This window comes from Oenanthe melanoleuca, chromosome 2, assembly GCF_029582105.1.
Source record: "Oenanthe melanoleuca isolate GR-GAL-2019-014 chromosome 2, OMel1.0, whole genome shotgun sequence".
NCBI lineage: Eukaryota > Metazoa > Chordata > Aves > Passeriformes > Muscicapidae > Oenanthe > Oenanthe melanoleuca.
This window is the reverse complement of record NC_079335.1, coordinates 143,063,284-143,077,169: the sequence shown is the minus strand read 5'-3', so window position 1 is coordinate 143,077,169 and position 13,886 is coordinate 143,063,284. Positions and strand designations below refer to the sequence as shown.

The 13,886-nt window shown below is 43.2% G+C and overlaps 1 protein-coding gene across 2 annotated transcripts in view; it reads right to left on the bottom strand.

Annotated features, from left to right (window-relative positions):
- Positions 1-13,886, bottom strand: part of ACVR2B (activin A receptor type 2B) — a 98,048-nt gene that overhangs the window by 49,588 nt on the left and 34,574 nt on the right. The window contains exon 1 of one of the 2 annotated variants that reach the window (XM_056485618.1): positions 9,596-9,682. The exons of the other annotated variant lie outside the window; for it this stretch is intronic. Coding sequence (XP_056341593.1) covers positions 9,596-9,620 — 25 coding nt within the window. The 5' untranslated portion in view covers positions 9,621-9,682. Of the gene's footprint in view, positions 1-9,595; positions 9,683-13,886 lie in introns of those variants that run through there. 2 annotated transcript variants of the gene reach the window in all.

Below are 13,886 nucleotides of genomic sequence, written 5' to 3'. Positions count from 1 at the left end.
GAACAACCCTCAGGGAGCAGACAGTGGGTAGCATGTCCCCAGAGTACTGATGGGACTGATTGTGTGCTCCCCAAACCTGTGGGGACTCCTGCTGGGCACCACTGCTGCTCCTCAAGCCCTGGGGCAATTCCAGCAGCTTTTTGTGACCGTGCATTCACCCAGGAGGCCACATGACACTTGCATGAAAGGGAACCTGCTCTACAGAGCTGCTGTGGCAGGGATCAGGTGAGAGCCCTGCGAGCATCCCTGCTCGTGTTTCCCTAGCAACTCCAGCTCCTGCTTCCCTTTACACATTCCCTTCCTCTCTCCAAAGTAGGGCAAGACTGTCTCCATCATTCAGCCACACAGACCAGAGATTAGGGGAGTTCAGAGAGCCCTGTGTCCACTCAATACAAATATTGATGGAGGATGCACTGGCATTACATCCTCCCTCTGTACGTGCACTCAGCCTCCCCTAGAAACACAGGAGGAGCACATTTGGAGAAAGAGTATCTCAGCATCCCACCCAGAGCCTCTCAGCACCCAGTAAAAAAGCAGGGATGAAGATGGAAGACCAAACTCCAGCACCTGCTGGCAAACTTGGATGTGCCTGGGCAGGTATCACCTAAATCCAGCAACCACACAAGGGGTCAAAAATCCTTTAAAAAACAGCTCTAAGGCTCAGACCTGACCAGATATCAATGTACTTAAGTATTATTTTTTTATGGCTGAGGCCTACAACATCTTTGCCAAGCTGGAGAACAAAGCACAGCCAAGGTAGGCAGCCCAGACTCCCACCCACCATGCCCTTCCTCTCACTCAGCACCAACACTTCACCACTTAAACCAGCTCCTGACACGACTTTTTTGCCTCTCCCTCTCATGAAAATGACACTTGGAGTTCAGGCATGAATGCCCAAACTCAGTTGTGGGCATTAATCAGGCTCCATCCCTTCAAACCTATCCCACAAGAGAGGAATTTGCTTGAAAAGCAGATATTTAATCACCCCACACTTCCCCCAGCATTGTGGCTGAACCATTCCTGGCTGATGTAGCCACAGCAGTAAAAACTCAAGTACAGGCACAGTGATATCAGTGAAAACAATACCAGATGGGTGGATGGTCTCACCCAAAATACCCTGTCTTATCAACAAGGGTTACTGGATATAGTTTTGGAATGTATTTTGTCCTTTGCAAAAGCACTGACCTGTTTATTTACTCATGTCACAGGTGTAGCTGAAAGAAGCTGGAGGTTTGTGACAATTTTTTAGACAAATTCTCAGGGAAAGTGGCAGCTCAGGACATAATCCTCCCCTAGCCAAGGCAGCACACAGGCACATGTTTAAACTGAAACTAAAATATGCTCAGGCTTCTAGGCTTTGTAGAAGCAACCTGGGAAGTGTCTCTGTCCATGGCAGGGGTGTTGGAAGTAGATGATCTTTTAGATCCCTTCCAACCCAAACCATTCTATGATTCTATGAAGGCACACATTTAAAGAAAACAAGCAAACAACAAAAACAGAGTAAGAAATGCTACAGGGGAGAGGAGGCACCCAGTTTTCTCATAAGAAGATATATCAGATTGCAGGTAAATCTAAACCCCCACCATAGGGATACACCTTCATCACCAATGAAGCCAAGATTAATCTTTGACTCCTTGGATTAAAAGAAAAAAAAAATACAAAAGCCAATCTCCCAATAAATTACTTGATCTCTGGTTATTGCTTCTGCTTTTATATTAGTGTAGAAAGAAGGGAACAAGCTAAATAATTTTGATTAGTTGGCATTAAAAGAAAACCCACTGTGATGCTGGGCTGTTCAGTGCTCAGTGCACATGTGCTTTGCTGACCAGAAAAACTTGAGATGTGCTTTACAGTACACACTAAAAACTCAGATGTTTTTTGGCTAAAAATCAGATGTGGCCAGAATGAGAAAACACTCCTGTGGCAGAGGAGAAGCTGACAATGAGGCACCTTTGAGTGGAGCTTCTCAGTTTATCTTCTCAACTGCACAAAATCCGTTCCAACCAGAGATGGAGTCAAAATGCTGTCAATATAAAAAGGTGGGGAAAGGCAAAAGCTCTGGGATTCCCCATCAGCCAGAGGTTTGCTGGGCAGGCTGCAGGAGGGCTGACCCACCCAAAACCCCAGGCAGCCCAGATGGGAAAAACATCTGGCCAAGATGATGGCTGAGCAAAGCTCTCACAAGGCAGCAGCAGGAACACAAAACCTTCAAAAAGTCCCTCTGCTGAGAAGCACCAATGTCAAAAGGCTGAGCAGGAGAACAGAGGGGGCAGAGATGCAGTGCCATCACCAAACACCTCCTCTAGGAAACACTTGGGATAGGAAGAGCTCATGGAAGGAAAGCTCGAGATACAGCAAAGGACTTAGACTTTTTTTTTTTTAAATAGCTAAAACCTGGAACATTATTTTCATCAGGATATAAAAATGTGGATGATGAAGAGCATGTCACTGCTACATTCCATTTACACACATTCCCCCCAAAGGCTGCCTGACATCTGGTTAATGTCATTAAAAAAAACCAATTCAGAGTATTCAGACCACATGAAAGATAGAAATTAATATATGCTTATAGAAGTTAATATATGCTGGGTCTAAACAAGAGTAATGAGATGTGCTCCATTGAACAGGGACCAAAACTGGGACATAGGATGCTTCAGTCAAAATTTCATGTTCTTGGAGTGAATTGAGCAGCTTCAACAACAGAACAAATGAAAAAAGAGGGAAGCTTTGCTTTAGAATGATGAACATGATCAACTCTGCACCCAAGTGCCCCATATGGAGGGACTTTACTGTAGATACTGCAGCCTAGATACTGCAACTCCAGCTGCAAGGGATGGCAGGCAAAATATATTTAAATTGGATTAAAACACTAACAACTAGCACCAGCAGTGAATATATGTTTATTTTATATTCATGTATTCTATTTATGTGTGCATGTGTGTATACGTGATATTTAAAAAATTCAATAGTAAACCTTTCACTGGCCACAAATCTCTTTTTTTTCTTCCTTCCACAAAAATGAAGCATTGCTTGGGTTAGCTGGCCACAAATCTCTGCAAATGTTTTATATTTTTCTTCCCCAGGAACAAAGAATGGTGCAGGTTTGGAGATGAGGAAATGGCTCCATCACATGGGAATCCTTCTCATGCCAGGGAACACTTTGCATCAGCCTTGTCAGGTTATATGGGAATATAATTAATCAGGTGACACATCCCCTTAAATAACTTATGAGAAGCCTGTCTCTTGGAGGAGAGCTAGTAGCCAAAAGGTATCTTAATTCACTCTAATAATGGGTTGGGGAGAAAATACAAACACCTGGATGGAGCATCCATCTTTGCACTGTCAAATATCCTCAGCTAAGGGCAGTCTGTGCATCTGCCTGGCAAATATTCTTTTGCTTTTCTTTCTTATCCCCTCAGTCCTTTTTTGGGGATGGAGGGTGGCATTTGCAGTACATTGTACTTTTGAGGTAGCATCAAAAAGAGTGAAGGCAGAATTTGTGGGCAAGGTGGCATTTCTGTTATCAAGCATCCTGCAATGTGTTGCTGGTATCACACACCCTTGTCTACCAAGGATGACTCTACACCACAACCAAAATCAGGTGAGATGTCAAATACCAGCCAAGCAAGGGAGAAAAGTTTATAAGGAATTTCCAGGAGCATCAGGTCAGCTATTGAAAGGCAGAATAATTTATAAATCACTCCTACAAATTAATGGAATTAATGGAATGGCTTTTGAGCACAGGAATCTGACAGTTCACTCAAAACAGAATTTTACACCTTTAAATATTCCCACTAGTGCATGCTAAACAAATTTGAAGTAATTTCATTTACACTAGAGCTGACATCAGGGACATTCACTTAGAATCATACAATTATTAAGACTGGGAAGGGCCTCTAAGCTCAGTCCAACCATGAGCCCAGCACTGCCAGGTGCACCATGAGTTGCATCTCCAAGCACCACATCTACACCTTCCCTTCCTATGGATCCTCTCTCCTTTCCATCTGTGCTATGAGTGCAGAGCTCCTTCAGGTGTCCTTCCTTTCCCCTGCAAACTCCTGCTGTGGAGCTGCCACCACGAAGCCACTGAAGCTTCCAACCACCCAAGTTCACCCCAACCCCTGGGTTTTTGCACCCCTCTCCTGCCCTGTAATAAAACCAATGTCTTGTTGTTTTTCTTCAGTGGAGAGGGAAAGAAACCACCTTGAGGTCCACCAGCACATCACTCCTGCCACCCCTTATGAAGGAGCACAGAGCATTTCAGGAGATTCATTAAATCTTCAGCTACTACATGCAACAGCTCCAGATAATTTGGTATTTTATAGCCACAGAGCATGGGACACCCTGGCATGGCTCCCACTCTTGGAGCATAACTAACCTCCAGGACTGCTCAGACTGTCAGGAGGCTGATTACATGAAATAAAACACTGCTTTTGACTATTAATTAATATTGACTTCACTGTTTGACCCTGAACATGTTGAAATTTATAGGATCACTCTCCAGGTTTATTAGGGCACTATTAATAATCTGAGGAGTATTTGGAGTCAGGCACCTTAAGGAACTCAAAAGAGCTCTTTGGTATGATGCATAGACATCATCTCAGGCTACTTTTTGGCTTGGAAAAAGCATTTGGCTAATTTTCAATTTGTCAAGTGAGCCCCTGACAAGTTGGGAACGTATCACAGAGCAGATCTTGGGGAATCTCCAGCGAGCTTTTTCCCAGCCACTGCTGGCCACAACAGCGTGGCACAGGGATATTACAGCAGGCAAGATAATAACCAGATGGAGCAGAGCAGTCATCTAGGCTATTTTGGTAGACCCACTGCAGATGAACATGATACAAAAGCCAATTAACTCCAATATAGCTGACATGTAAAATAGTTTCATGCTGAAATTCTGTGTGCTTTTTTTTTTTTTTTTCTCCTTCCACATTTTTTTCTCCATTACTGGGCCTTCTTAATATACAACAGTCTGAAAGAAACACAAAATTAGTCTTGTCAAAAAAAAAAAAAAATTCAAAGGGAGCATTCAAGGGTGGAACACTTTTAAGTCCATAGAAATGTGGAAAGAGTTAACAACTTTTCTTAAAAACTTGGGTTTCTACATAAAAAAAAAAATAACCCAACCCAAACCACAAATCAAAACCACAACCCACCTCGCTATTTTCAAGCTTTTACTTGAAAACTAGAAAGCATCTTGGTTTCTTATATGTGTCACATATGAAATTGTTAAGGACTATATTTTTGGGTAGTTTATTCAGTGACAGGGAAGAAACTTATGACAAAGTCTCCAGAAATCTTACTTCTAAGCCATCTCACTCTTTACAAAACCCAACATGTTTTTTAGAAGGACCAAATCTGTGAATATGAATCTCTAAACATTACAAAGGCTAAATTTAGTCAGCATGCTTTCTTCAAAAAAATAAATAAGCAAAGGATGTGCTGAGAGAACTAGCAGGATCCAGCATTTTATCTTCTAAATCTATTTGTTACCCAGGGATGCTGAAAAGCAGTGGTCCAAGGCCTGGGAGATGTTAAAAGCACTTTAAATTCTTTAGGCTGCTTTGAAAAATCTCCACGTCTTTGCCACATGTGGATATTTTGCACAGCAGAGCCAGGAATCAATGCAAGCATTTAAACTTCCTTTTGTCAGGAACGACTTAAAGGGGGGAGCAGAGGCTTGTAAACAGAACTGCTGACACCTCCTGAGTTACTGAGAGAGAACCATGATGCAGCATTAATTGAAGGAGCACCTTCAGTCTGTGCAGTCAAAAAACACCCACAGGGGCTGTTCCAGGCACAGCTCGGGTTCTGCTGCTGTTCCCATTAAATCGGGAATTTTTCATGATTCCTCAACAACTGTGACAGCACTCAGGTCATCTTGGGAGGATGAAAGGAGCAGCACAGCTGCTGAGCCTGGGTTTGGTATCAGTGGCCAAGTGGCTCCTGGGAGTCTCAGTGCTCTTGGAGATTTCTTGCAGATTGCTTTATTGCCAGATTGTCACCTCTGATGAGTCTGCACTGACCCTCCAGCCACAGAAATGAGTTTTCTCCCACTGAAACAGAACATCCACAACAAAGTGGGTGTTCTCCTCCATATCCTCACACACATTAGTGTCTTTCCCACCATGGAAAGTTCTGTTTTCTCTCCAGGCGGATAAAGGATCAGGAGCTCATCCCCTCATCCCAACCCAACAAATCCCAAACCATCCCTTTCCAACATTGCAGAGTCATCACAGCCAGAGTGATCAGCTTTGCACAGTTGGCTGAGGTGACACCAAACAGCTACAGCAGAAAAGAGCTTCCAGAAAATAAAAAATAGCACCATCACAAGGAACATAAAAACTAAGGAAGTTTCTGGGCCACCATATCAGCATGACTGCCCCTGCTGAGCTCATGCCTCTCCAGACCAGGGGTCACCAGTAAATTTCATTGGTGCAAATGAACAATGATGCCAAAACACAAGCCAAAAATTAAATCGAGTTTAAATGGCTGAACTGCTTAAAATAATTTTTTACCAGAGCAATCAAGCCTTCTAGTAGCCTCCGTGTTAAAGCAGGACAGAAACAGGAAAGATTAAGCAGCTGTTTGATTTTTCATCTCCTCCAATTCGTTGTAACTCTGCATTACACTTGCTTTTTAATGCAGAGTTAGAGAAGGGCATCTCCTCCTTCAGTGGAGAAAACAGAAAAACATGCAACAAAATTAAAGACTACCTAATTTAGAACCAAGTTTGCAGCTAGCAGAGCTCCCAGCTGCTGGAAAGAGGCAGGCAGAAGAAAGGCAAGACCCAGCACAAAACCTGTTATCTCAGAGATATTCTCTGATGGGGAAAACCAGAAACGGGTGGGGTCTGACACTAAACCCATCAGATACAGCTAAAGCAATCAGCAAGCAGCTCATTATCATTAACACCTCACTAATGAAAAGACTGTTTTTACCTCTCCTTTCAGCCCTCCATTCTTCTCCATTTCTTTAGGCCATGGCATTTTGCAGCAGGAGTTTCTGCTCAGCGTTAGAATTAATTCTCCCTGCTGGCTCATTTTTGGTAAAATCCTGTTAGAGTGAACACTTGGATTTGACAGACATTTGCACTATTCACTCTTGCAACTCAAGGCACGAGACCTCTCAGAGCTCTCTCTCAGAGTAAAATTACTGTTTTTTTCTTAATTACACCAGTGGTTAATGCAACCTCTGACAGAGAAAAGGTTGGACGTTTAATTTGGTAAGGTTTAGTGCCAATCTGCATTAGGCCACAATGATTTAACCTCTACCTCCGTGCCACTGTGCCTACATCATTCTCCTAATAGCACTTATTACCCTGTTCACACCAATATGTTCCTTTGCACAGAGCTGTGTTTCTGAAATGCAGTCTCACACCCCAAAGTTCAAACAGAGGCAGTATCCAGTGATGCTTTTGCTGCTGAAATAACCCCACAAATCCCTCTCCATAATTTTCCATGCAGACAGGGAGATTCCATAATTTCCATACAGACACATAAGAAAACATAAGAAGTCCATAACAGTAGCAATAAAGAAGAGATCTTCTCATTGGGGATGATGCATCTTGTTCTTTGCATACTGGACTCACTTGGAGACCTTCAATCCAACCTGAACTCATGCAGCCTCATCTCCTAAGACACCTTATACTCATGTTGATTATCACAGTGGCAATTTATCCTGCATATAACCAGGAGACAATTTCATAAGGCACGTGCTGGGTGAGTACATAACTGCTGCTTAAACTATTAAGTTTATTTGTGTGTTTATTTTCCTGATAATTATTCATTCGTGTTTGTTATTTATTATTAATAAACCATTAATAATGCATTAGTTTTTAATTATTATTTCTATTATTTGAGTACCCTGCAAACACTAGTACATCACTTCCAGCCTCCCAGTGCAGCTGGAAAATGTTTTCTGTGCTTACAGGCATAGGGTTGGGGCACTGGAAGACAAAATGACTTATGGAAGATCTAAGGGAAAATGAGCAAGAGAGCAGGGGATGAATCCAGGTATTTCCACATGTTCTGCATGTCTGATGACTGCTTCATCCTTCCTCTCATCAACAGGATAGAGCAAAAGTGCCCACTATTATAGCTATAACATCAATAAAATAAATTTGGGCATAGGGTTTTCTAAGAGGAACAAGTTTATTTTTTCATGCCCCCTTTTTTCTGGCTTAGCAGAGGAGCTACAACATGAAGTCTCATACTTTGTTCTGCCTGTCATTCAAAGGAGCAGTGTGGTTTCAGTCCCTCACCATTGATGCACTGCCTTCCAAGCTGCACCAGGAGATGTGAATCCCTCCTGGAGTGGTGAAATTTGGGTGCATTGCCCCACCTTAAGCAGAAGGTTTCAGCTCCTAACTATGAAATTTAGGTGCTTAGAGAAATCTTATGATGCCATGTTTTAACTTAAATGCCTCAATACAGTTAAAAAAAATAAAATAAATGTTAAGTTTAAGATGTGGAAGCATTGTGCCATAATTAGCAAACTGAAGGCTTTGGCCCCAGAAACAGCTGTAACTTCCTAACACCCTGATGTGGTCCATGAACTGTGCAACCCAGGAACAGCCAAAGTCCACACAGGAAGGCAATCATTGCCAGCAGCCCCCAAAGTGCTTTGGGTGTTTGTTTCTCATGTGGCACCTTCTGCTCTTAACATCTCCTTAGTTGCTATCTCTGGTTTATTAGAGGACAACACTTCCCTATCAGTCACAACAAGCCAAGGCCACCGAGCAGAGGGAGCTCCCAGGCAGCAAAAAGCCTCTCTTGGCTCAGGCTGCTTACAGCTGGATGTTTTAACTCTTCCAGAGTTGTGACTGTAATGAGGGTAATTGTAAAAATAACAAAACAAAACAAAAAAAAAAAAAAGCAACCAAAAAACTCCCTCAAACAAACAAAAAACCCAAACAAGGCAAAAAAACAACAAAAAAACCCAGACAAAGAAAACCATACAACAACAAAACTCCCCACATAAACAGGATTTTATCACAGAAATGAGAGAGTCCCTCTGGATAGCGAGTTCTTGTTGCCATAGAGGTGAGGAGCCATTGGTGACCTGTGGCTGTGGCTCAGCAGGACAGAGATGCCAGGGGCTGGTCCCTCTGCACCCCTCCCAGACCTTCACAGCAGGGAAGGGGAGGAAAGGGACACAACCACTGATGGTATCTGCTTCCAGTCATGTCTAAGGCAAAGGGGTGAACAAAAGGAACTTTGGGTGTTTTAAATGGATTATGTCAAAGCAGAGCTGCTCACCACAAAACAAAGAGTGGGACTTCATACTTCTGCTAAGAGAGGGGATGAGAAGAAAAGGCAGAGAAAAGCTGGATTTGAGGATTACCCACCCTTAGCACTGCCAGGGACATGCAGCCCCTGCCCCATTCCTGGGGTCTGAGCCACCCCACTGTCTTGGCACCACAAGCCCCCCTGCACAGACACATTTGGCCAGGCACTAATTTGCAGCTACCACCACAGTGCCCCCAGCCAAACCCTGTGTTTGCGCAGATAAATGCAGCAGCACCTCTGGAATGCCTCCCCCAGCCCCACAGCTGGCATCAGGGAGAGAACACAGCCCAGGAGGGGCAGCAAACCTGGTCGGGAAGGAGGTGTCCCCATGTCCACTTCTTTGCAGACTCTCCAAAGTGTCCCTTGCAAACTGCAGCCCAGCCTGACGTTTGATCTCTGACCGGGGTGAGCAAACACCGCCCGTGCAGAACAAATTGTTCCCTTTCCCAAAGTGGGAATGCAGCCCTGCACGTCTGGGCTCCATCTGGGAGCGATCCTGCACCTCAAAGGGGACCTTGCCCACCAGCAGCCAGGGGTCTCAACCTCACTCGAGTTTGAGAAAGGGCTCTGCTCACCTTCTCTGCTCAAATTCCCCTAATGGCATTTCCAGCCAGCAGCTCTCATCCTGTTCCATTCCCTCCCAAGGGTCTCACTCTGATCCAGCCACCTTCAAGGGGAGGAAAAAGCATCCCTGGGTCTCTCAAGCCATCCTGCATTTTGCAGCATCTTACATTTCACCGTGGGGGATCAAAGCAGCCCTGACATCACAACAGCACAAAAGAAACTTCATGTTTCATGTCCTGCTCCAAAAGCAGAAATTACAAAATCCCAACCTAAACCTCTATAAAAGAAATATCAGCAATTCAAATGAGGGTGATTATTTTTTTTTGTCCTTTTACTCTAGCCACATAAATCAGATAGTGAAAAATAAGACCATGACACAAAAGACCAATCATAAAAATAGCCCTATTAATTTTCCTCTAAAGAGTTCAAATAAATAGTGTCATTCCTGCATTTTGAGACTATTCAATTACAGAAGGAAAAGAAAAAAATGATCCAGCAATACAATGCAGTTATAACATTTGAACAGCTATGAAACCTGAAAGAGGGAGATTGATTTATTTTTTTTTAATTAACACTGGATTACCCACATTGCAGGATGGTTAACACAATTAGCAGGAAGGTTAAAAAAAAAAAAGGGGGGGCGGGGGGCAGAGGAAAGTAAGCCCCCAAAATATTTAAGAGAGCAAATTCCACAGTGTATGGCTTTTCTGAGGTGCCTTGGGGAAGATCTGGATTTATTCTGGTGACAATAACTGCTAAATCATATCAGGACACAGCACAGGGGACCATAAACATCTGATTCTATTGTCCTGCCACACAAGCAATCACTGCCTCATTATCATCACTATTAAAATCCAGTGCTGCTATCATCAGCAGATCAGTTGATCCCTAATGTCCTGCTCATTTTTTTGCAGTACTAATTCATCAGGTTGAAAGTCTTAAGGAAATCTTACCCAGCTGAGTAAATAATTTACTGCATTTCTTAAATTACTTAAATTACTTCTTGTATTGTTTTAACAAAAATGTTTCTCACTGAGTTTGCAAACAAACTATCATAAGGAGAGGGAAAAGAGAAAAATTCCCTAAATTTCTACTTTTCTCACCTGGTTTTAGTATTTCATATCTCACTGAAATAGTCAAGCTTCAGACTAAAATTCAGCAGATTCCAAAAAGGAAATTTTGTGGTGGTTTTATTGGCCTTAAATCTGAAAGCCAAAGACCCCAAATTCTCCCACAAACCTGGCATGCTCTCCAGGCTGAGCAGTGCTTCTCCCTAGAAAGGCTTTCAGTGGAGCTGAAAGAACTGGACAGAGGGAACTCAGGTTTTCCCCATTCCAATTCAGTCTTTATTGAAAAAGCGTTTCTAAGCATTCTGACAAAAACTCATTTAATTCAATAGTAACTGCCATTTAATCCTTGCTCCTATAAGGCACTTAAAGGCATTTTTTACTTGCTTCTTTAATATATATATAAAGAGAAAATTATGTAAAAGTCTTCTTAAAAAAAAAAAAAAAAAAAAAAAGCCTTTGATTAAAAATCAGTTATGTATGAACTGAGGGTAAAAATGTGTTTCTGAAGCATTGATTTTGAGTGTTTCCCTCTAGTCTGCTTGCACAGCCCCAGCTGCATAAGGTGCTACAGTAATTCAAGAAATCTTCACCATTCCCTGGGCAGGAAGAGCCTGAGGAGCAGGTTTGGGGCTGTGGGTGCACTTTGGGGTACCCAACAGCAGCTCAGCCCCAGAGGTGATGGGGAGGAGGGAGCAGTGGTGGTGCCATCCCTTCTGCTGCAGAGGGATCATTCCCAATTCCTGACCTTGGAAACCCAAAACCCACCAGGATCTTGAGCTGTCCTGAGAAGGCCTGGAGCTGAGACACCCACCCACATGTGCAACACCCCAGTTCAAATGCTGGAGCACACATCCATGTGTGCAACACCCCAGTTCAAATCCTGGAGCACACATCCATGTGTGCAACACCCCAGTTCAAATGCTGGGACACTCATCCACGTGTGCAACAAACACCCCAGTTCAAATGCTGGGACACTCATCCATGTGTGCAACACCCCAGTTCAAATGCTGGGACACTCATCCACGTGTGCAACACCCCAGTTCAAATCCTGGAACACACATCCACGTGTGCAACACCCAGTCCAAATCCTGGGACACTCATCCACATGTGCAACACCCCAGTTCAAATGCTGGGACACTCATCCATGTGTAACACCCCAGTTTAAACTCTGGGACACTCATCCACATGTACAATACCCAGTTCAAATCCTGGGACACTCATCCACATGTGCAACACCCCAGTTCAAATGTAGCATTTCCAGACTGGAAAAAAAAAGCAGAGGACCCTTGAGTGATGTCAGAAGCAGGTATAAAATCACACCCAAAACCTACCTACTCCAAACCCAGCACCACTCCACCAGGGATCCTCCAGAGCATCCTCACCTGCTTCCCAAGGCTCAGGGGACCAAAGCTGCCCTGAGCATCCCCAGCCTGCAGGCAGCCATTCATAAAAGCAGAGCCCAACAAAAGGCACACTCACAGACATCCACACACACCTCTAACCAGAGAAAGACCATCTTACTCACTGCTCTCTCCTTCCCACGCTACCTCCAAGCACTCATCTGCTGAAGCAATGCTCTGCTTGGCTGGCAGCCAGCTGGAAGCCAAAAGGGGCTTTTCCTTTCCTGCCGCTCAACCTCATTCAGGCACTTCTTGCTTGTACACAAGGCTATTTATAGCTGCTGGCGAGCACCCAGGCACAACCCAACCGCAGAGCTCCAGCGGTTCCAAAAAAAAAACACAAAAAAAAAAAAAATCAAGGGAAAAAATAGAGAGAGAAAAAAGAACCCAGAAATAAATGTATGAATAATATAATGGTAACAGCAAGAGAATAAACTCAAGTGGAGCTGCTGTTCTGCTCCCTGCAGTGTGGTGTAAGGGAGAGGGAGAAGCTGGGATGGGTTGATCCAAATTAAAAATAACCTGGTCAAAAAAGCAGTGGCAGGGAAGTGTGACCTTTACTACTACTACAGGAGGGAAGCACGCTGCACCCTGTGCCTGCCTGCGAGGGAGAGCTGCTCCCCAGGCAAGGAGTCAAAGGAAAATTGTTGGGGGGAGAAAGGAGGATGGAGAGAAAAAATATATGTGCCAAGAAAAACAGATACTGAAAAAAAAAAGCAAAAAAAAAGCAGGTGTTTTTTCAGAAATGGTCTGTTTTCCTCACCTCCAAACAGAAAAACTCTCATTCCTTTGCACACCTCTTCAGAGGAAGTGACTCTGAAATATGGTTTTGTGATGGGAGTGAGTGACTCTGAATTATGGTTTTGTGACAGGAGAGAGTGGCTCTGAAATATGGTTTTCTGACAGAAGAGAGGAAGAACCAGCTTCGTTTCTTGCAGATTTCAATTATAATAATGATTATAATATTCATAAAAATAATAATTACAAGCACTAAATAAAAATATGTAATATAGATGCAATATATTCTATATATGTCCTTTATTATTGTTATTGTTGTGGTTGAGGTTGTTATTGTTGTGTTGTTATTATTACTGCTATTACTATTATAACTATTATTATTGTTTTGGAAGGGAAAGGCAGTAGAGAGGCTGCAGTTTCACTCCCAGGCAGAGCAGCTTCTCCTGGGCTTTTGGTCCTTTCCTCTCTGTTGTGACATCCCTGGAGGCAGAACATGCATTGTATAGAGAACACTCAAAAAACATCACACCTCTGTAAGAGTGGAAAATAAAATGGAGGAACAACCCCACAGGTCAGCAAACATCAGAGAGCCCCTCCTTCCCTCCCACTCCCCTATTTCCCCCTGAAATGAAAACACTTTGATTTTGCCAAGACAGGTGTTTCAGATACAGCTTGAAAACTAATTAAATCATATCTGCAGCTTGAAAACTAATTAATCCTTTATTCCCTATTATAGTAGATAATTACAATGCATGATAGGAAACAACTTGTCAGGTTTTCTGTTCAAAATCCTCACATTTTATGGGAAATAAATGGGGGAAATG